This window comes from Taudactylus pleione, unplaced genomic scaffold (assembly GCF_031769625.1).
Source record: "Taudactylus pleione unplaced genomic scaffold, aTauple2 ptg000717l, whole genome shotgun sequence".
Taxonomy (NCBI): domain Eukaryota; kingdom Metazoa; phylum Chordata; class Amphibia; order Anura; family Myobatrachidae; genus Taudactylus; species Taudactylus pleione.
In genome coordinates, this window is record NW_028285119.1 from 191,272 (window position 1) to 215,729 (window position 24,458).

The window sequence follows — 24,458 nt, forward strand, 5'->3', positions numbered from 1 at the left end:
ATCAGTAAGGACTGATGATTTGTAGTTATCAGAGAGAACCGATGAGTTATGATTATCAGTAAGAGACAATGGCCCTCATTCAGAGCCGTACGCTCTGAGCAGAGCGCACGCTCTGAATGAGGGCCGTCCTCCATAACTATGGAGCGTCCTCCTGGACGCTCGTATTGCTGTGGGTCACCACCCACAGCCTATACGAGCGTGCAGTTTGATGGCCGCGATGGTCTTGACCATCGCGACCATCGAAACTGCGAGCCGGAGCCTGCGGTTGAGTTTTTCAACCGCAAGGCCCGGAGTGATTTTGGCTCTATCAGAGCCAAAATCACTCCCACTGACATCACTAGTGATGTCAGTGGGCCGGCTTCTGACGGTAGGCGTTCCCTTAGGAACGCCCCCGTCAGGGTGGCACGCCCCCGGCACGCCCACCAAAGGGGGCGTGCTGTCAATCAACATCGACAGCACGCCCCCTTTGATCAGACACCGAGCGAAGGAAAGTCCTTCGCTCATCGCGTCTGGCGCATGCGCACGACGGAGCTCCCTGAATCAGGCCCAATGAGTTGTAGTTATCGGTGAAAACCGATGTGTGGTGACTATTGGTATGGACCGATGAGCTGTGGTTATTGTGAAGGTTCAATCAGCAATGGTTATTGACAAGGATCAATGAGCTGCGGTTATTTGATAAGGACAAATGAGCTGCGGTTATTAGTAAGAATTGATGAGCTGTGGTTATTGGTAACAATTGATGAGCTGTGGTTATTGGTAACAATTGATGAGCTGTGGTTGCTGATAAGTACCGTGGCACTATGAGTATCGGCTGGGACCGATAGACTGTGAGCATCAGTTGGAACTGATAGACTGTGAGTATCAGCTTAAAACTGATAGACTGTGTGTATTGGCAGTGCCGATGGAGCCAGAGGTGCTACAGTAGGTGAAGATAGCAGTGGGTATTGGATGCAGCAGTCAGCTGACACAGTGTTGACTCTGGACTGGCAGTGTTCTGATCAGCTGATTCTGGAGAAGGTGATGGCACCCTGTCTCTTGTACACATGGAGAACGCCGGCCACTGACATTTCAGGGAAGGCCCTTTTTTGTGGTAATAATGCACACTGGACCCCAGGCTAAGTCGCCAACATGTGGGAGGCCGCAGGCCTGTTAAAAGAGGCAAAATGCAGGGAGTGGTGAGTAGCAGAAGTCCCACTTGATCCAAACACGGTTTGTGACAGTACTCACCCCCCCCCCCTTTTGGGGTGGACTCTGTACACCCTTTGGGCTTGGATGGGTTCTACATTAAATTTACAAACCAGATCTGGTGCCTAAACCTATGAAGCGTCGACCCAGGACCTCTCCTCAGCCCTTCCAATCTATTAAATACTGAAGAGGTCTAAAGGTGGCAGCACGAATCCACAATTCTTTTGACTTCAAATTTCATGCCACATTGAGACTTGATCTTTGGAGATTTCGGAAGGATTGGATGAAAGTAGTTTAGGATCAGGGACTTCAGCAGGGAGATATGGAAGGAGTTAGGTATCCGGAGAGAAGGAGGAAGCTTTAATTTATACGCTACTGTACTGATTATCCCTTCAATAGGAAAAGGACCAATGAAACATGGTCCCATTTTATGGATGGAACCTGAAATTTGAAACTCTGAATGGACAGCCAGACCTGATCTCCAACTTTAAGTTCAGGAACAACGGCAACCCAGACAGTATTGTGACCACTGGAGGATGGAAGATCAGTAATAAAATCCATAGAAATATGGGTCCAGGGTTGCTTAGGAATAGGCAAAAGTTGAAGGGGTCTCACAGGAGTCCGTTGAGGAGTTTTTTGCGCTTGTCTCTTAAGACAAGAAGTAACAAATTCAAGAACGTAAGCTTTCATAGAAGGACACCAGTACAGTCTTTGTAGAAATATTTATAATTTTTCCTGGAGTTTAGGAGACACAAAAGTTTTCCCCACTAAAGGAGTAAGCTTGGTAGATACAAACAATATCGGATGTTTTACAGATTCTTCGGGTTCAGAACAAAAAATCTAGATAGAGCGTCACCTCTGCCATTCTGTGAACCAGGTCGAGAAACCAACTTGAAGTTGAATTGAGTGTAGAACATGGTCCAACGAGACTGCCTTGGATTAAGGTACAGCAGATTCTTGTATTCCGTGTATATGGTTATAGGATGATTTTCTCCCTCAAGAAGGTAACGTCTCTCCTCTAGCGCTAGCTTGATTGCCAGTAACTCTTGTTCACCAATGGCATAATTCTTCTCTGCTGGTAGAAATTTTCTAGAGAAATAACCGCAAGAGTACATCTTGTTGTCCTCAAAACTTTGTAGGAGTACGGCTCCTACACCCTTGGACAAGGCAAAGTTTATCTTAAGGCTGGAGCAGAAGTAAAGGTTTTTTTCAGGGACTGAAAGGCTGAGTAGGCCTCTTGGGACCAGTGAGATGTGTCAGCATCCTTTCTAGTAAGAGCAGTGATGAGTGACTAAGGTGGAGAAGCACTTAATAAACTTTTAATAATAACTGGCAAAGCTAAGAAAACATGAACTGCCCTTAACGTAGTTGGATGAATACAATTGGGGATTGCTTGAACTTTCTCTGGGTCCTTCTGAAGTCCGGTGTCTGAAAAGATGTAACCCAAAAAGGTTATAGAGGATACCTCAAAAATGCATTTCTCCAGCTTGCAAAAAAAGTTGATTTTCTCTCAGTCTTCATAACACCTCCTTCATCTGTTGGCGATGATCATTCAAATTTTGAGAAAAAATTAAAATGTCATCAAGATAGACCACTACATATTGGTAAAGTAAATCCCGGACTATTTAATTTATGAAATTCTGGAACAGAGCTGGAGCATAACCAAATATTTGCTGTTGAATGCCATTTTCCATTCATTGCCGGAATGATTGTGGATTAAATTGTAGGCTTCTCCACCGGCGGTGTTCACCAGGGACAAACAGGTCATGACCTCCTGGCTGGAAGACTTGGTACTAGCACTGGAACTAGGGAAGTAGACAGGAGCTGTGGATCTGTGCTTGTCGGTTTGTGGTTATCGGTAAGGACCGATGGTCTGTAGTTACTGGTAGGAACCGATGGTCTGTGGTTATCGATAGAACAGATGGACTGTGGTTATCGTTGAAAATTGATGAGTTGTAGTTTTTTGAAAGAAATTATACAGTAAATTATGATTATTGGTAAGGACCAATGAGATGTAGTTATCAGAAAAAAACAATGAGTTATGATTGTCAGTAAGAGCCGATGAGTTGTAGTTATCGGTGAGAACCGATGTGTTATCGGTAAGGACTGATGAGCAGTGGTTGTTGACAATGACCAATGAGCTGTGCTTGTTTGATAAGGACCTATGAGCTGAAGTTATTGGTAAGAATTGATGAGCTGTGGATACTGGTAAGAATTGAAGAGCTGTGGTTACTAATAAGAACTGAGGCACTATGAGTATTGGCTGGGACCGATGGACTGTGAGCATCAGCTAGAACTGATAGACTGTGAGTATCAGCTTGGAACTGATAGACTGTGGGTATCGGCAGCACAGATGGAGCCAGAGGTGCAGGTGAAGATAGCACAATAATCAATGTAAGGAATAAACACAGGAGTGCCCTCTCTCATGCAGCAAGGGCTGGGAATACAGTGGCACTGGCAACTTGAGACTTCCTGAACTGCTCCTTTTATCCCCTCTGACCATCGGGGATTGGATGCAGCAGTCAGCTGACACAGTCAGCTCTGGATTGGCAGTGTTCCGATCAGCTGATCCTGGTAAAGATGGTGGCTCTCTGTCTCTTGTACACATGGAGAATGCCGGCCTCTGGCATTTCAGAGAAGGCCCTGTTTCCTGGGGAAATGCTGCATACTGAACCCCAGGCTGAACCGCTGACTGGCGGGAGGCTGCAAGCCTGATAAAGAGACAGAGGTGAAGTTTATAGAGCGGTGAGTAGCGGAGGCCCTGCTTGATCCGACTACGGTTTGTGACACTTTTGTAATTTTGTGTTGAATACTAACATGACAGTTGTGTGATAAGTCCCTGTTTTATATTACAAATATAGACTTCCTTTGATAAGTTGATGATTACATTTAATTCTTCATCTTCATAATTATTTATAAGAACTACTAAATGTATATATTGTATGCAGAAATATTATTGTAATTTAAAAAAACATAATTGTAAGCAAAAGTCTTTTTTATGATGATTTAGTAATTAAAGTTTTATCTGTATGTAGACAGCACTCCCTTTTTGTCCTTTACTTTAGTATAAAAATCTTAGGAGAATTTAAGCACCTCTTATATGAGGAGCAGCAATCCACAGACAGTAAGAATAAATAAATATTGAGAGGATGAATTTTCTGGTCTATTAGCACTTCAACTTTTTCTTTTACTTTTTACTTTTGTTTCCTTGCAGATACTGTGCAGCTTTTTTGGACACCTCTGTGTCTCAGGTGCATTTCTGCATGTTTAGAATAAAAGGACAATTATTGAGTACATCTTTTAATGGCATGAATAATGGTATTGTCTCTAATGCAAATAATGATATGCACAAAATATTTAACAAAATAGAATTGCTATGTCTAGCAAAAACCCATCATTAGTGGGATCAAGAGATTTTGCAGAAGTATTTAGAAAGCATTCTAATCCCCAGAGGTTCGAGGATTTTCAAATATCATCTTTTCAAGATGATCCAGCCCTTCCTGACAAATGCTGCACTATATGGTTGCTTCAAGACCCTAATCAGGCTGTTAATTAAATATAGAATGGACAAAGTTACAAAAATACAGGAAGAAATAGAAAAGGTACATACTGTATTACACATTTGAAAATACCCAGGTTTTGAGGATAAGGATTAACTAATAAATTGCAAGATTGAGGATTTCGAAATAAATCTAATTATGAAGAAAGATGATAAGCTGTTTTGGGAAAATGAAACCAATGAAAATGACCAGGTGTGTACCTATAATAAGATACATTGGATACCTTCTACTAGAGGGAGATCAAGAACCCCACTGAATTATAAGAAATATTGAACAAATTGATATAGAAGCACCAGTAATAGAAAACAGATGGAACCGCTCTATCCAAGATTTTGGAAGAACAGGTATGATAATAATAAGAAGGAAATAAAGTCTAACAGGAGAAACAGTAAAAAACTGTCATGGTCTGATTGGAAACATTTGAACAGATTTGAAGTCCTAGACAATCAGAATGATCCTCAAAATAATAATGACAAACAACCTAGATCTTAACATAGACCCTGATTTAATTCCCAAAAACATTTTGTAGGGAGTTAGAGGTTCTAAAATCAAACAAGGTCACCACCATTACAAAGAAGGATTACAATTAAGGCTGGAATGGAAAAAGGGAAAGAGTGGAAGAAAAAGTGGAGTTTGAGGAGGGAGGTCCTTTAAGAGACCTAAACAAAAAATCTAAATAGAAATAAAAACAAAGGGGATTTTAATTTATCAGATAACTCTTTCTAATGAAGAACTTTCCCTTAAAAAGAATAGCTTAAAATTTGCTCTGTCTACAAAACCCAATCTATTCGTTGATTTGAATAAATACGAGAGAATGCTAAGCCATAAGAGATATTTTGCAATAAAGGCTCTTCAGAAGAAAGAGATTAAAGGAACTCCTACTGAATAAGACTCAGATGACAAAACAGCAGTAGAGATGTTAGAATCCCTAAAACAATATGAAAAGAAAAATATGGATAGTAGTGGAGAATATATGGAAAAATCTTTAATATTAACAGTAGAAACTTTAGGAAGACCTCTGACTTCTACCTGTTAGACATTAGAGGCCATTTTATAGAGAGCTTTTACACAACTACAATAGAGTACTTTAGGACTCTCTGCACAAAAGCAAGGACAAGGAGGGAATAGATAATGTCTTAAAAAGAGATAATCTTAAAAAAACTGACTTAACAAAGAGATAATACTTAAACAGGCAGATAAAGGGGGAGTATTGTTATACATAATATTCAGGACTATCTTGCAGAAGCACATAGACAATTGGATAATTGTTATTAATCCCAAAGCCTGCTCCGTGTTAACCCCCTAGAACCCAGGCTAGCAAGGTCTTCTGCCACTAACAACCACCCGTTGTTCCCTTAGAATTTAGACACCTTCACCGGTACTTAGGCAGCCACCTGGTATTAAAACTTAGGGTAGTAGTGATTCACACGTAGGTACAATGGTCTCCAGTGATGAGAGGAGCAACAGGAACAGATACAAGTAGAGGTAAGGCTTGGTACGACTAGTGAACTGATGGTACAGCTTAGGAACCAATGATGCAGCAAGAGTTGGTAGCAGAACTTGGAGTACAAGTATTGTTGCTATGAGAGCCGATGGTATGGCTTGTGAGCCAATGGTGTGGCAGGAGCCGGTATGAATGTGATGCGACTTTGAGAGCCAAAGATATGGCTTGGGTGCCAATGGTGCAGCCAGAGCCGGTAGCAGAGGTTGGTGTATGAATTATGCGGCTTTGGGAGCCAGGGGTGCTAATTAGGAGCCGATGGTGTGGCCTGAGCCAGTTGCTGAGGTTGGTGTACAAATGGTGTGACTTTGGGAGTTGATGGTGCGGCTTTGGTGCCGATGGTACAGCAAGAGCCAATAACAGAAGTTGGTATGCAAAATGGATGTGGCTTTGAGAGCCAATACACAAGTTTTGTGTACTAATTAGTGAACTGTGGCTTTGAGAGCCATTACACAAGTTTGTGTACTGTGGCTTTGAGAGCAAGTACACAAGTCTGTGTACTGTGCTATAGCTTTGAGAGCTGGTGGCAGTACGGAGGCTGCTGGTGTGGCTGAGAAGCCAGCAGAGTGGTTTGAGAGATGGTAGCAGCATGGAAGCTGCTGGTGCAGCTAGGAAGCCATTGGAGAGGCTGGTAAGCCAGTGACAGCACGGAAGCTGCTGGTGTGGCTATGGAGCTGTTGGAGAGGATCATGAGTTGGTGGCAGCACAGCAGCTGCTGGTGCAGCAAGGGTGCTGTTGGATAGGCTGGTAAGCCACTGGCAGCACAGAAGCTGCTGGAGTGGCTAAAAAGCCGTTGGAGAGGCAGAGAGCCAAGAGCAAGGTAATTCCACTGGAGTACCAGAATACACTTCCACAAGGTGATACAAAATGCTGACCATGCAGCCAAGCCGAGAGAACTTACAGGAAAGATATAGTCAGGAAGGCGGCAAAAGGCCAGTGTGCACAAATAGGAGGAAAATCCAATCATACCATGGTGTGGATAACACATGACTTCCTGAGGTGTGCAGATCACCTAGCAACTGAGGTAACCAGAACAACAATGTCTTGAGAAGGTAAACTGCTCGAGGGAGACAAGTCATGACCGTGACTTGTAACATTAATAAAACATTTTATAGGACATTACCTGCCAACTATGATATCTCAAAAAGACCTTAAACATTTGTTAGATCAAGCATTGGACAACAACTTTATATCTAAAAAGACTTGGCAATTTTTGTTTCCAACATACTGATATATCCACAAAAGTATTGCTTCACCACCTGGATTCCCCATAATTTCAGGGATAGGCTCACTTACCACCAATTTGTCAGCTGATGTAGATTCTTATTTACAGAGTCAAGTGCTTTCTCTGCAATTCTATATCTGGGATACCATAATTTTTTTACAAAAAAACTACAAATATTAAGTGAAAGTACTTATAAATTACTCAACGGTGACGTTGAAGCTTTATATACCAATACTCCGCAAAATTTGGGTATACTAGCAATAAAATAATATCTTATGCAGGATCCATCATTATCAGAGTTATAATTCAGAGACTTTATTCTCTCATTTATTGGTTTTATTCTTCACCACAATTACTTTTCATTTGAATCACAGTTTTATTTACAAACACTTGGGACAACCATGGGCAATAAGTTCGCCCCAAGCTTTGCCAACCTCTATGGGGCAGTTTGAGGAATGCTACATATCGGGAGGCAAGTTCAGGGTGAGCCTGGTTACCAATGGCAGGTATATACAGTAGATGATATCATTTTTATGTGGAATGGGGTTGAGTTATCGGTTGCACAATTTGTTAAACACCTTAACACTAATGATTTTGGTTTTAGGTTCATGAACACTTATAGTAACACTAAGATTACTTATTTGGTTATCACTATTAAGGTTAATGACAACAAACATTTGACAACAGCATACATTAAATGTGTTGACTGTAACAAATACCTCAACTACAAAAGTTTCCAATATAAGAGCTGGAAAAATAACATCCACAAGGGGCAAACCCTCTGGTTGTGAAGTTACTGCTCAAGTCCTGAGATAGTCATTGAACAATCCAAAGCCATAGTATGTACAGTATGCATCATTCACTGAGCAATATTATCCTGAATTTATTCTTGATGAGGTCCAATAGGAGGTGACTCAAGTTGAGAGAGTGACACTTTTGACTGATAGGATAGAACTCAATCCCAATTTAAAGAGAAAGGAAGTAATGGTTAAAGATAATAGGTCTATGGCATTTATAACACAATTTAATTAATTTGCCCCTCAAATAAAAGAATAATAAAGAAAAATTCCTCATTACTCAAAGTAGATAAGCTATTTGCTCACAGAATGTAAACTAGAATGGTAGCCCCTCCTTACCAAATGGCTTCTCCAGATGCAATAAATATCACACGTGTGTTTGCTGAACATAAGAATAATTTAATAACATCTTACACATACTGTATAAGAGCAGTTATAGGATTGACTCTCTTTTTTTGAATTAACAAACATCTTACATTATTTACATAATATATGATTGTGGACTCCAATACGTGGGCCACACTATTAGAAATTACAGTGTGAGGTTTCTTGAAAACAGAAGATGTATTCTTTAAAAATAAGTCTTTTACAATTTTCCTATGAGAGATATGAAATTGAACATGTAAAATCAATGAGAAAGGGGAGAGGGGTGATAGATTTCAATAGCTTTGCAGAAAATAATCATTTTGGGTTTCTAAATTGGGTACACTTGTTCCAAATGGACTTAATGACATTATTGAGCTTAACAACATATACAGTAGAAAGGTGGAGGTAGTACTTCCACCTGTTGGTGGTGTCAGGGAGGAATGGATAGAGGAGCTATTGGGGATGCAGCATGAAGCACTCTAGGTCCTTATAGGCATTAATAGTATCCCCTTTTTTCTTTCTCCACTATGGGTTTCCCTGCTTCTGCCCCAGGCTGGATAACCTTATACCTTACATCTGAGGACATGCCTCGCTGACTTGCCTTGCCCTGTCCCCTGCATGTGAGTGACTGCTACACTTGTGCCTTGTGAATATATATTTCCCAGCCACAGCATTCAAATATACCTATTTATTGCTCCCTACCTGTAATTGTCAGTGTGCAGAAGACTTTGTGTCACCATCATCCTAAGTTCTTTATTCTCCAAATTTCTGTGTGGCCATTCTAGCTTCTAACTTCTTCGTGGACTCTGGGATCTATTCATTAACACATAAAATTATCACCGAAGTTGAGAGGGAAAGAGGTCCGTGCTTCATTTAAGGCCTTCTAAAACTGTTCTGGTGCTAAATTGACCAATCCACTAGACATTTCTAATGCATTTACAGAGTCGTATGCCCACCTTTATAATGAGAAGGATGATGTAAGCACATTACAACCCTCTTTGGAGTCCATCTCTGCCTTCCTTTCAGTTATCTCTGCCTATTAATGATCAGTCCTTAGACTCCCTCAATGCTCTCTGGACAGAAGGTGACATAAGAGAAGCCATAAAAACCTCGAAGAGTGTTAAAACCTCTGATGGCTTCTCTAACAATTTTTATGCAACTTTTCAGGTGGATATTATTCAGACGCTGGTTCAAGTGTTTGAAGCGGTGGCCTCCCTAGGCTCCTTTTCCCCTGAAATGTTTGAGGCTTAACTTTTCTCCATCCTAAAACTTGCTAAAGACCTATAGACCCATAGTAGTTTTAAATATGGATATTAAACTGTACGCTAAATTGGTAGTCAATAGGTTAAATTCGCTGCTACTAGACCTGATCAATCCTTATCAGTTGGGTTTTGTGCAGGGTCAACAAGCCCCCAATAATACACCCATAGCTCTTAATATTACTTGAGCCTTTCACACAGATTGGGGACCCATTGCTGGCACTTTCTCTAGATGCTGAAAAGGCCTTTGATAGGCTCCACTGGGGATACATGAAGACAGTTCTCCTCAAATTTGGTTTTACAGAGAGGTTTTTGGATGTTATATTAGTGCTTTGCTCTTCATCAGGGACTCAGTATATATCACAATGGTTTCCTCTCCTCCCTGTTTACTATTAGTAATGGGACCAGACCCTAATTTTTTTCCTGGCAATAGAACTCCTAGCAGAATGTATACGTATTTCTTCTCTTCTTAGTGGGCCCCTTAATAATGGTTTTCAACATAGAATATATCTTTTTGCAGATGATGTCCTTCTATTTGTTACCCATCCAGAAACCTCTCTTCCAAACATACAACAGTTACGTTATAAATATTCAGCAGCCTTGTATTATAAATAGAACACATCTAAAATGTAAATTTTCTCATTGAATGTTCTACCCAATACCCTGCTTTCTCTTAAAACACAAGTTAAGGGGGGTCGTGGCCTGGCTGCTTTCTACAGCAGATGTGTATTACATCATCTCCTGAGCAGCATCCTATTTACGCCCTATATATAGCTCCATTGTGGATATAGGGGCTCTCTACCAACCCTCATGCATTCCTGAGGTTTGGTGCTACAGGGGGACATGGACTGCAGAATCAGGAGATGCTCCTTGTGTCTTTGCGGGTTGCAGCATGTCCACCCTATCACATCCTGGGCCTGGATTTCCTCTTTAACCCAGCAATTTGATCCACCCTCTCTGGCTTCCTGGTACAGGCTTCCCCCTGCTTACCAGCAACTGTGACTCCACTGCCCTATGGAGCTCCCCTTGGACCCTGGTATCATCTGGGCTTGCCTCCAACCATGATCTCCTCCAGGCTTACAGTCATGGAATCACATGACCACCAATCTAATGCCCGCCACTGTGACCCGGTGGCTTCTCTGAAAGAATATTTTTATAGTACCCAGGGCCATTTTTGAAAAATTTTTCTGCTGGCACAAATGTCGGGCAGCACAGATGGTGTAATGGTTAGCATTACTGCCTGACAGCCTGAGGTCACGGGTTCGAATCCCACTACAACCCTAACTGTGGAGTTTGTATATTCTCACTGTGCTTGCGTGTGTTTCCTCTGGGTACTCCGGTTTCATCCCACACTCCAAAAATATACTGGTAGGTTAATTGGCTCCCAACAAAAATTAACCCTAGCATGTATGTGTGTGAGTATGTGGTAGGGAATATAGATTGTAAGCTCCACTGGGGTAGGGACTGATGTAAATGGCCAAATATTCTCTCTGTAAAAGCACTGCAGAATATGTGTGCGCTACCGATATGCCCAGCTATAACGTGGCATCACAACGTTATCTCTCACGCCACGCATGGCGCGCCACACACCACGCCATGAGTCGTGCCACAAAGAAAGTTTAGTAATGAAGAAAGTCATTACGTGTAATACAACATTTTGCCCACCAGGTGTCACTTTTCCTAAACTACATAGCGCATGCGTGTGACTTCCAATGTACCGTACGGTATGTTCCGTATCACCGCCCGATGATTGTTTGATAGAAGCGGTGATTCCGTACACTATACAGTATTACAGCGTTTTCCACATCAGGAATGTACGGTATAATAAAGCGGTAGAAGAATGTCTAATCCAGTTTGAAATCATTAAACTCTGTATTACCCACTGACTGTGCGGTTGAAATCATACTGTGTTTGCACAAATGTAAATACTGTCGGCACTGTCCCAGACTTAGACATTAGACTTTACAAAGTACAGAACTCTAGTAATGGGTGAAGCGTGTGGCCTAGCGGTCTAATGCCTAGTCTCACTGCTTCTCCCCTCTTCTTGTTCCGTGGGTTCGAGATAGAAAATATGTTTTTTTTAATTATTTTTAAAATCTTCACTTAAAATATTCAGTATTCAATACAGTACATGTGGAGCGCATGTCTGCCCAGTGCTTCAGGAGTCAAACAGCGAAACTAGGATTTTTATTATTGTACATACTATACTGTACCTTAGAACGCAAACTTGCGTCAATGCCAGCGCTGACATAGACGTGGACATTATAGTGATTTTTTTATGACCATCAAGTGGCAATGGGCCCTGTTAAAGAGACTGGTCTCTGTATAACAAACTGACTGCGCGTTTAAACCGCAAAATTGCATCAATGTCAGCGCATGCCCAGTGGTCGGGTTTCAATCACAATGGAATGTGTGCCGCATATCCAGTGGAGCCAAGCCATACACTAAGTAGCGCTATGCCATGGCGCATGCCCAGTTGTCTGTATTGCTACAGTACTGGTGAATTTTCACACTTGTGCCATTCTGCACTGTCCGAGACTTACCGAACAGTATACATAATAGTAAATTCATGACTTCAGAAAGTGCTACAGTAGTGGACTTAGTTTGGAGGGAAGTCTGTGTATTACATACTGACTGTGATGTAGAGCGCAAACTTGCGTCAATGACAATACTGTCCTAGACTTGGAAACTGTAGTAATTTAATGTGTTCAGTAACTGATAGTTGACTCTGTTTAAGAGAGAGGTCCCTGTAGTACAAACTGACTCTGCGTTTAAACCACAAAATTGCATCAATGTCTGCACAGTTGGCGCTGTGGTGACTTTTATAGCCAGTTCTGATGGGTTACGGTACAAATAGGATCTCTGGCACGTGCCCAGTGGCGGGATTGCAATGCATTGCCAGTGGTACTGCGCCATAGCCATACCCTTGTAGTGCTATGCCATGGCGTACAGTACTGCGCCATAGCCATACCCTTGTAGCGCTATACCATGGCGTACAGTACTCATAGCACTGCGCATGCCCAGTTGTCTGTATTATAGTAAGTACGTTACAATACGGTAGACATTGTAGTGATTCCCTGACTCTAGGAACTACAGTACAGTAGATGCAGTAGTCTAGGGGGCTAATGCCTAGCCCTACTGCATCTACCATTTTCTTGTCCCGCTGGTTCGAAATCTTTAAGGTATACTGTATACGGTAATTTTATTTTGTTTTAAATCTTCACTAATACATTATCCAGAAATTGTGGTATTTCTATGCCACAGTACTTTATGACAAAAAAGTGTAACCTTGACTGTGTAATAATAATAAAAAATAAAAAGAGTAACCTTTCAAGTTTCGAACCCGCAAAAGGGTTGTACAGGCACCATAATGTATTGGTTTGATTATTTACCATTACACTACAGCCGCCTGCAATACCAAGGTTGCACCTGGCTTGAGTGTTTCCTACAATACTGTACATCATATCTCAGGCGCATGCCCAGATCTACAGTATACCCATGTAGCGCTTTGTTTTTTTTTAAAAGTCTTCGCTACTTTTGTTCAGTATTGTTATCCAACCCTTACTAAACTCAGTACATTTTATATATTAGGGGGTAAATGTACTAAGATGGGAGTTCTATTAAGAAGTGATGTTGCCCATAGCAACCAATCAGATTCCAGGTATTACTGTATCTTCTAGAAGGTGCTACTGTAGATAAATGAGAAGTAGAATCTGATTGGTTGCTATGGGCAACATACAGTACAGTTACTTCTTAAATAGAACTCCCATCTTAGTAAATTTACCCCTACATGTTACGCAGTTTACAGTACCTTTAGGGGACTGTCTTAAGGCTGCACGTTGAAGGCTTCCCGCAACGTTGCACCCCAATTCACCAATTATTTCCGCCTGCTATTTACACAGTAGGCAAAACTTTTTCACATACTGTCTTACTGTACATTGCATTGACTTCCCGCCTACTGTAGGCGGAAAAGCTTTCAAATTGAATACAACGATAATTTTACGGTTGGCGAAATGACGTAATCTGCTAAACTTTTTTTAGCCAATCACGTGGTTTTGCTCCAATGGGTGAAAAAGTGCAACCAATGTGCTCCCAACTGTCATCTCACAGGCTGTGTTTGAAAACTGACAGTTGGGAGCTGATTGACTGACACCTTATCACTTTTTTATCACTTTTCACTCTGTCTCCTAACACTGCTTAGTACAGTAAATAGACCCCTTGGAGTGAAAAGACGAGACCGGCTAAAATAAGTAAATAGACCACCCCTAAATTGAAAACGGCCGGCGCGCCCCTGGTGAGTGAAATCCTGGCCAATAGGATGATACACCCCTGCATCTGTGTGTTATTGACTTTTTGTACCTTTTTAATGACAGATGCACGTGTTGGGTCTCAGGCGCACTTAAAGACTGAATTACAGTACATACAATACAAACATCAATTGTATAAATGAATGAAAATTTTTATTTAACCTACAGTAACATGCTGTACAGAGGGGGGGTGACTTCTTTAGCTTTCCACCCCCGTAGTCCTCTACTGTCCCACGCTTCTTTCTTCTACCGCTGGCATGTCCTGGAATTCCAAGCTAGACACGGACATGACTACTGTACAGTACCTACAGTAGGAGGAAGGAGATGACGTGAGAACAGTCCTTCCTCAATGCCGACCCTACTGGACCGAGGACTACAGTACACAAAAAGATTAGGCTTTTAAGTTAAAATAATCACTGGCACTTTTGGCCTCAGATCCAGAGTTTCACCTATACCAGGTGCTTACTCTACCTTGCATCAGAGTGCAAGGTCCACTGTACGCCCTGAAGAAAGGAGGATAGGTAGAGACAAACAGACAGTAAAAGACAGACACACAGGTTCTCACCAGAGATGCTCTTGTTCTTCATCCTGCTTGATCCCACACACCCTGTACTGTAGGAGAGAGAATCCGCTGTGCAGGGCCCTTCCCTGCTCTAACAGTGTCACACTAATCCATTTCTCCACATTAATATACTGTATATGCCCTAACTAACCAGCCTAACAAATTTATTAATAACTAATTTGTATTATAATTAAGCCTGGTGGTGAAATACTGTAAGCAGTGCCCCTAGGCCCACAGCCCATATAACGATTAAAAAAAAAATACATGAAACAAGACAGTATTTGGGTGCCCCAGATGGAGGTGAACACCAGCTGTCTTTTTGAGGTCAAAAGTGAAAATAACTCCAACCCCCCCTCCCCTACTGTAGCAGCAGGTGGCCCTGGGTTTCCCAAAGAACAAACTGGCAGGGAGCTAGAAGTATGAGAAGATTCCTCTGAATGCGATAACAGAGCACTAACATTATAAAAAATGCTTTTCTCACCTTATTCTGATGTCGAAGGGACCGCTGCTCCAACCATACAGTAGATGTACAGTAATCTGTCTCTCAATGCACGGTGCACCCACTACTGTATAGTACTGTATGTCTGCAAGTATGGATGTTGAAGCAGCCACTACTATTGTACTGTATATGAACCAAAGGAACCTGAAAACTTGAAACATCTGCATTACAAGCGGCAACATCAAGTGCAGTAGCAGAAACTGGCAGCTGCAGCACAATCTGTGATGATGCCAATGTGTGCCTTGGAACAGGGGGCAATGTACAGTAAAAGTAGGTGTAAAGAAAAGAGGAAAAGTATGAAGTACAGTACATAAGGTACAGTAAGGGAAAGTTATTGTAAATAAAGAGCATATAAAATTAATTAGGAGAATACTGTATACTGTATAATGTAGGGACAGAAAGCACAACCACAATACTGTACATACAGTATGGACACAGTGTATAGTACTTAGCAGTCTGGATCACAAACTGAAAAGAGGAAGTTAAACCCCTCCTCCACATTACAAATTATATACAGTACTGTATAAGCTACATAGCAGTTGCTTGACCGTTTCTTTCGATGACAACTGGTAAGACTCTATGGAGATGATCAATATAATTGTTACACTGGGCACGTATCAATACTGTTCTCCAAACCTTCATTATCCCATCCAAAAGTTCCTCTTTAGTTGTTGGTTTCACATCAGACCTGATGAACCTCTTCAACTGGGCCCAGACCAATTCAATGGGATTTATGTCCGGTGACCTACAGGAAATTAAAAAAAAATCAAATATTCAGTCACACTACTGTACTTTAGTAAAAAGTTTACTAGAATAATTACTGCTCGGTACTGTACATACTTTTTGGTACAATAAACAGTTAATACAGTACTATAGGACAATACTCACTCTGGTGGTGTGCGTTCCCAATTTATCCCTCTCTCTTCCATGAATTTTGCTGAAGCCGAATGTTTTGGATCATTATCCTGGAATAATCGATGTCCTGATGGAAAGCATTTTCTCACAAATGGCACCATACAGCAATCTACTATTTTTTCTTGGAAGGAGGTCTTATCCATGATGCCTAAAGAGATGAGAAATTGTCAGTAACAAGCATACACTGTACAGGACTGTAAATAATTTTTACAACAAACATTACTGTACTGCACCTTCAAAAATATAGATTGGTCCTGCACCCCAACGAGATATACCTCCCCATACATGGACCTTTAACGGATGCTTCGGACGTGGTTTAAGTGAGAGATGTGCACGGTGTCGGAAGGACAGTCTTGAGAACCTCTCGAGAGAAACTGAAGTTTCATCTGTGAAAATTACGTCATTAAAATTCTCTCCACTCTCTATCCACCGTCGTGCTTGTTCAACTCTCATTACTTTATTAACATCCCTTATCATGGGATTTATCCTGTGGAATAAAGCAAAGTTTTAGTTTACTGTCATGTAAAATCAGTGCATTATTAATATACAGTAAATATATATTTTACAGTATGTACAGTACCTTGTAGGGCCAAAAGTCCATCCCAGTTCCTTACGCATCCGTTTGATACTGGAACAGGAGATGTCCAGGTCACATTCTGCTTTTAGAATACGTTTGATTTGTAAAGCTGTACGCTCATCATCCTCACAAGTCAATTTGTGCACAATCTTTTTGATGCTCCTACGGTAGAACACATACAGAGCATATAGCAATTATTGGACAGTTAGTGTTGAAATTGGAACACAATACAGTAGCAATCTAGCAACATACAGTATAATAAAAAAAAGGTTGATGTAAAGTACCTACCATGTGCATTTAGAAGGAAATCTATATCTGGTCCGCGTTCTCTCAAATGCATGATAGCGCACAGTCTGTAAACTAACAAGAACACCACACTCTTTCAGCCAGGCCTGGATCTGTCATGTTGTTTTGTGTTCTTTTTTCATGCTTGCAATTATCTTGCTGATGGTTTTGCTGATTTTTGCCATGTTTGACGACAAAATCTGTGGAAAGAACAAGAGAAATATGGTACAGTACTGTTGCTGAGTATACAGACTGAGTACAGTATACAGTACATAATTTAATGTTCAGTATCTTAAAAAACAGAGGGGTATTACATTTTTACTGTATATCAGCTGTAACATGTGTACACCGGTATATACTGTACTGTACAGTATAACCAGCTAGTAAATTTAATTTTGCAGGCTGTGTTTAATAAATGATAGTTTTGAGCTAATTAGTGATATATATTTCCCCATTTAATCTCACATCAAGCTTTCATACAGTATGCCCCCTAATACGCAAATATGCATCTACCGTATGAAGGAGACAAACAGGACAATAAACACAGCAATATTGTGACTGAAACTAAGATGGCCACTGAGCAAAACAAGATGGTGGCGGGTACAGGACGGTCACTCGCGGGAGGCTAGGGAACGATCACTGTGTGTGTGATAGTTACTCCATACACAAATAAACATCTACGGGGATGGGTGAAGGACGGGGCATACCGAGGCAGCGGGACGTTAAACACAGCAATATTGCGACTGAAACTAAGATGGCCGCCGAGCAAAACAAGATGGCGGCGGGTACAGGACGGTCACTCACGGGAGACTATGAGGGGCAGCGGGAGGCTAGGGAATGATCGGTGTGTGTGTGATAGTTACTCCATACACAAATAAACATCTACGGGGATGGGTGAAGGACGGGGCATACCGAAGCAGCGGGACGTTAGACACAGCAATATTGCAACTGAAACTAAAATGGCCGCCGAGCAAAACAAAATGGTACCGTATGCATTGAACCCTGGCTATGCAAATCAGAGTCTAGCACAGCAAACTGCAAAATGACCGTGAACCATAACATACTGTAGCAAGCTACCGTACTTACAGTACCAGCGGGTTGATATTGTAGGAAACAGCTGTCGAAGCTCAGGGTACAGCAACAAAGGTGACTCGGAAGTTAGGCAGAGTTACAGTAGATCACGGTAATGAGCAGCAACAACAGCGACTTAGAAGTCAGGCAGCTTTGCAGGTGGTAGTAGTAGTAGTAGCATCTCAAGGCCTCGTACTGTTGATACATGCCGATGAGACAATCCGAGCAGCAAGTCCGTACAGTTAAGTAGCAGATTCACAGTGTGGATAGCTAGTGCGGTCTGAGACACTCTTTTATGCTACCGGAGACAAAGAAAACCTTGCAGCCGAAACTCTGCATTGCCATTGGACCACAAGGAAGTGCATTTTTCAAATACACCAATCAGCGGCCAGATTTTCAGCGGGAAGGAATTTGCAATAATGCTGTGTTTATCATCCCGCTGCCTCGGTATGCCCCGTCCTTCACCCATCCCCGTAGACGCTTATTTGTGTATCGAGTAAGTATCACACACACACACCAATCGTTCCTAGCCTCCCATTGCCCCTCATAGTCTCCTGTGAGTGACCGTCCTGTCCCTGCCGCCATCTTGCTTTGCTCGGCGGCCATTTTAGTTTCAGTCGCAATATTGCTGTGTTTATTGTCCCGCTGCCTCGGTATGCCCCGTCCTTCACCCATCCCCGTAGACGCTTATTTGTGTATCGAGTAAGTATCACACACACACACCGATCATTCCTAGCCTCCCATTGCCCCTCATAGTCTCCCATGAGTGACCGTCCTGTCCCCGCCGCCATCTTGTTTTGCTCGGCGGCCATTTTAGTTTCAGTCGCAATATTGCTGTGTTTAACGTGTGTTTGCATTATTGCACCACTTTGCACATTTAACTTTTACATTAATGGTTCTAATGGTACTGTACACACTAAGTTTTGATTTATGTTATAAAAATAGCAAATTTGGCACTCTACTTTACAGTACTGTACTGTATATCAGTTCAGATATTCACACATATTATTACTGTTGAGCTGACACCTACCTTACCGTACAGTACTGTACAGTATATAATTAGGGAGTGTTTTTTAGACACCTGTATTTATCATATTTATTATTTTGTGCCTCTATACAATCTCACAATAGTGGTTAGTGCTTTAACAGTTTTAGCACTGTAATAATCTATATTTACCTGTATATACTGTATAACACACGCACAGTCTTAGGAGACAGTGAAACTGTAAGGTACTTTACCAACCAACCCTTTCACACAGTAAAAATTTGATCAGCAAATTACTGCACTAAGTACAGTAAAGTGCTTTACTGTAAATGATACAGTACTGTAATTTGCTTTTCTGTGTGATAGGGTTATTACTGGAGTTGTATAGAATACAATAGCAGGACATTCTTGAAAGTGCAGTATGAGTACTGTAATTGTTTACAGTGTTGTAATGTGAAACATTTACTGTATACACTACATGTATTTCCACCATTTTACTTAACATTGTATTTAGTGTCTTTATACTTGTGTATTTCAGAGTGCACCGAACTGTCAAAATGGTGAAGAGCAAAGGTTTTTACAACGGAAATGAATCTTGCCCACTTCCAATGACCAAAAGGCTGAGTGCACTAGTCCCACAACGGTCTACAAGCAAACCTTCCAAGAAGAAAACAGGTAAGGAAAATTTACAGGTACCTCTTCTAGTCAAGGCAAGGAAGAATGCAAAGCCGAAGAACAACACTTTGCAAGTGGACATCGGAGAAAATGGACCAGGGAACATGGAGCAACCCATGAACGTCCAGAACCAGGAGGAAACACCAGTCATTTATGGGCCAGAAGAATTGGACACCTTTGAGCCTCTTGTTGAAGATGTATCCCACTCACCAACTCGTCGAAAACTGTCATTCCAAGATGATAACGCATGCACATGTAGTTGTGCTAGGATGGTGAGAGACCTCGTGGGAAAAGTTGGTCAACTGGAAGCGAAAATTGACAACTTGAAAGAAGAGCTGAAGGAAGGTCTGAAGGACACCATTGCAGAAGCAATGAAAGAAGCAATCCGGCAAAGTAAAGAAGAATGGCAAGAGGCCGCTGCCCAGAGTACCAGGAAGAGACATGACCAGGCAATCCAGTATGAAATGGACACCCCAGATGAATTTGAATTTGAGGAGAACGACGACGATTTCAACTTGGAGACTGACCCATCCTTCCACTTTCTAGATATGGACAATACAGTGGCATCAGAGCACTATGACATGACACCAGTGCCATCATGCAGCCTGCCTCAGTGGGAGAGTACACCAGTGGCATCAAATCGCCTGCCTGAATGGTCAGTTGAAGAATTGAGGATCATCAATGCAAGCATGCCTGTACTTTCACCAGGAACGCCTGTCATGTAGAGGACTATGGGGGTGGAAAGCTAAAGAAGTCCCCCCCTCTGTAAAGCATGTTACTGTAGGTTAAATAAAAGTTGTCATTAATTTATACAATTGGTGTTTGTACTGTATGTAATTCAGTCTTTAAGTGCGCCTGAGACCCAACACATGCATCTGTCATTAAAAAGGTACAAAAAGTCAATAACACACAGATGCAGGGGTGTATCATCCTATTGGCCAGGATTTCACTCACCAGGGGCGCGCCGGCCGATGGGGGTTGCCACCCACAGTCATATACTGTACAGTATCCCTGTTGCCCATCACAGTGATTTCACAGCTGCCCGGCACTTACAGTAGAATACAGTACAGTAGACATACAGTACTGTATACACTGAGGGCCGTTTTCAATTTAGGGGTGGTCTATTTACTTTTTTTAGCCGGTCTCGTCTTTTCACTCCAAGGGGTCTATTTACTGTACTAAGCAGTGTTAGGAGACAGAGTGAAAAGTGATAAAAAAGTGATAAGGTGTCAGTCAATCAGCTCCCAACTGTCATTTTTCAAACACCGCCTGTGAGATGATAGTTGGGAGCACATTGGTTGGCACTTTTTCACCCATTGGAGTAAAAATACGTGATTGCTAAAAAAAGTTTACTGTTGTCGTGTATTTATTTAGTTAAAGCTTAGACAGAGATAAAATTGTAGAGAAATAGCACCAACCAATCAGATCCTAACTGTCACTGTACAGGCTGTGTTTGAAAAATGACAGTTACTGTAGTAGCTAATTGGTTGGTGCTACTGTATTTACAGTTTCTCCAATTTTTTCTCTCTCCAAGCTTTATTAAATCACCCCTTAAGAGTGGTGTGCAATTAATAAAAGTACTGAATTGACTTATTGTACTGTATTTTCTTACCTTTTAGTTGCTACAGTATCAATAAATGTAAATACAGTATACTGTACTTTATCCACAGAATCAAGTAAAGACAGAAAACGTTGTACTGAAAAAAATTTTTTTAATAAAAATCAAAAATAAACAAAAATAAGGTTACCAAAAAATTAAAAAACAGATCCACCAGGTGGTGGGCCATCTGGTGATCGAGCCCTAAAAAGAACATAATTTGTTCTGTGGAGAGAAAAAAAAGGGTACAGTATTACAACACTAATATACAATATTGTACAATCTTGACACTACCATAAATACTGTACTCTACCTCGAGTCAGGCGTGGTCCCTGCCTCCCTTGGCGTCCCTGCATCCCTGGGGGTCCCTGACTGAAGACTGTATTGGAAAAAAATATATTCACATTAACAGTGCTGTATTTACCTTTATATGGTATGGTGCTACTGTACATGGTTTGGCTACTGTAGCTCCTAACAAACTACTGTACAGTACATAAACAAACAGAACAATACAATGGCTACAGTACAGTACAATGCAGGAAAAGTACTGTACAGTGTAAACATTGCTACACCAAAGGTGATTATACTGACTGAAGCTGGCAGACAGAGGGATACTTTAGGTGCGGTGTAGATACAGTTCAGTAACCTCCCACAATTTAATGACTATTATTGTACAGTATCTGCAAAGCATGTTTGCAAATGATTGATGACCCTGCACTGAACAACTTCTTGTTCAGAGTAGGCTCATCAGATACTGTACTGAAAAACGACTGCACGATTACAATGTTGTAATCATGCAGTGGTTGTCATACCGGTATCTTTAAGTGGATGGGCACCTTTAGAGTGATGTCCTTTATAAAAATAAAAAAAAAACACAAAGTCTGTAAGGAGAAGAGGTTGGAGATGCGTGTTTGTAGTACAGAAGAGAGAGAAAGAGACGCTGTGAAAACAAAAAAAGGAGAGAGAGACAGTACAGAAGAAGACAATGTACTGTACAGGGTACAGAACTTACACGGCCTGTGAGGGCTGCTTGGCCCATGTTCCGGCAACTGGCCGGTGGGGGGTTGTGGCCTTCCACGCTCCCGCACTGTGGGGAAAAAAAAAATATTCCTGTTACACAAGTACAGAAACAATTAGTGTGTAAGGAGAAGAGGTTGGAGATGGGTCTTTGGAGTACAGGAGGAAGAGAGAGGCACTGTAAAAAGGAGAGCACAATGTACAGTACAGTAGTGCATGGTACTTACCCAGGGTGGCAAGACGCATTCTAAAAGAGGAAAGTGGTGGTGCCGTCGATGGTGGTGGTGCCGTCGTTGGTGGTGGTGCCGCCGCTGGTGGTGGTAGGACTGTGGAAAAAGAACAGTTTCCATCAAAAACTTTTTTAAACAAATAAACTGTGTAATGGTGCGTACACCCTACACGATATGCTCCCTGAGTCGTCCACTTTATCGCCCAGTGTGAACGCACCATAAATCTTGAACAGAGCCTCCATAACAACAAAAACAAACACAGACAGAGGGAGAAAAAGAAAGAGGGAGGTGGGGAGAGGGAGAGAGAAAGACAGAGAGAAAAAGAGAGAGAGGGAGAGAAAGACAGAGAGGGAGAGAGAAAGAGAGAGGGAAAAAGATAGAGAAAAAGAGAGAGGGATGGGGGGAGGGAGAGAGAAAGACAGAGAGAGAGAAAAAGAGAGAGAGAGAGAGAGACTGACAAGGGTAAAAAAGGGTAAGCGATACAGTGCTGTACAAAACAATGTGGTGTACTTTACTTACGCGGCATGGAGACACGAGTGGGTGGTGGGGTAGCCGCCGGTGACACGCCACCAGTGGGTGCTGGTGTTGGCGGTGGAATGACTGTGGACAAAGAACAGTTTCCATCAAAACCATTTGGAAACACATAAACTGTGTAATGGTGCGTACACACTACACGATATGCTCCCTGAGTCGTCCACTTTATCGCCTAGTGTGTACGCACCATAAATCTTGAACAGAGCCTCTATAACAACAAAAAACAAACAGACAGAGGGAAAGAAAAAGAGAGAGGGAGGGGGAGAGGAAGAGAGAGAGAGAGATACTGACAAGGGAAAAAAAGGAGAGTGATACAGTGATGTAGAAAACAATGCGGTGTAATTTACTTATGCAGCATGGAGACGCCACTGGGTGGTGGTGGTGTTGCTGCTGTTGATGGTAGGACTGTGGAAAAGGAATAGTTTCCATCAAAGGGGAGAGGAAGAGAGAAAGACAGAGAGAGTAAAAGAGAGGGAGGGAGAGAAAGACAGAGAGGGAGAGAGGGAAAAAGAGAGAGAAAGAGAGGGATGGGGGAGGGGGGGAGAGGGAGAGAGAATGACAGAGAGAGATAGAGACTGACAAGGGAAAAAAGGAGAGTGATACAGTGCTGTAGAAAACAATGTGGTGTACTTTACTTACGCAGCATGGAGACGCCACTGGGTGGTGGTGTTGCTGCTGCTGTTGGTGGTGGTGGGACTGTGGAAAAAGAACAGTTTCCATCAAAACCATTTGGAAACAAATAAACTGTGTAATGGTGCATACACACTACACGATATGCTCCCTGAGTCGTCCACTTTATCGCCCAGTGTGTACGCACCATAAATCTTGATCAGAGCCTCCATAACAACAAAAACAAACACAGATAGAGGGAGAAAAAGAAAGAGGGAGGGGGGAGAGGGAGGGGAGAGGCAGGGGGGGAGAGGGAGAGTGAAAGACAGAGAGAAAAAGAGAGAGAGAAAGACAGAGAGGGAGAGGGGAAGAGAGAGAGAGGAAGAGAAAGACAGAGAGGGAGAGAGAAAGAGAGAAGGAAAAAGAGAGAGAAAGAGGGATGGGGGAGGGAGGGAGGACAAGAGGGAGACAGAAAGACAGAGAGAGAGAATGACAAGGGAAAAAAAGGAGAGCGATAGAGTGCTGTAGAAAACAATGTGGTGTACTTTACTTATGCAGCATGGAGACGCCACTGGGTGGTGGTGGTGTTGCTGCTGTTGTTGGTGGTGGGACTGTGGAAAAAGAACAGTTTCCATCAAAACCATTTGGAAACAAATAAACTGTGTAACGGTGCGTACACACTACACGATATGCTCCCTGAGT

General features: G+C 42.0%; 1 protein-coding gene across 1 annotated transcript in view; it reads left to right on the top strand.

The window, feature by feature from the left end:
• LOC148477415 (uncharacterized) overlaps positions 1 to 20,563 on the top strand; it is a 49,447-nt gene extending 28,884 nt beyond the window's left edge. The window contains exon 2 of the mRNA XM_088456779.1: positions 19,633 to 20,563. Within this exon, the coding sequence (XP_088312905.1) occupies positions 19,652 to 20,494 (843 nt within the window). The 5' untranslated portion in view covers positions 19,633 to 19,651 and the 3' untranslated portion in view covers positions 20,495 to 20,563. The remainder of the gene's footprint in view (positions 1 to 19,632) is intronic.
• Positions 20,564 to 24,458: the final 3,895 nt, after the last annotated feature.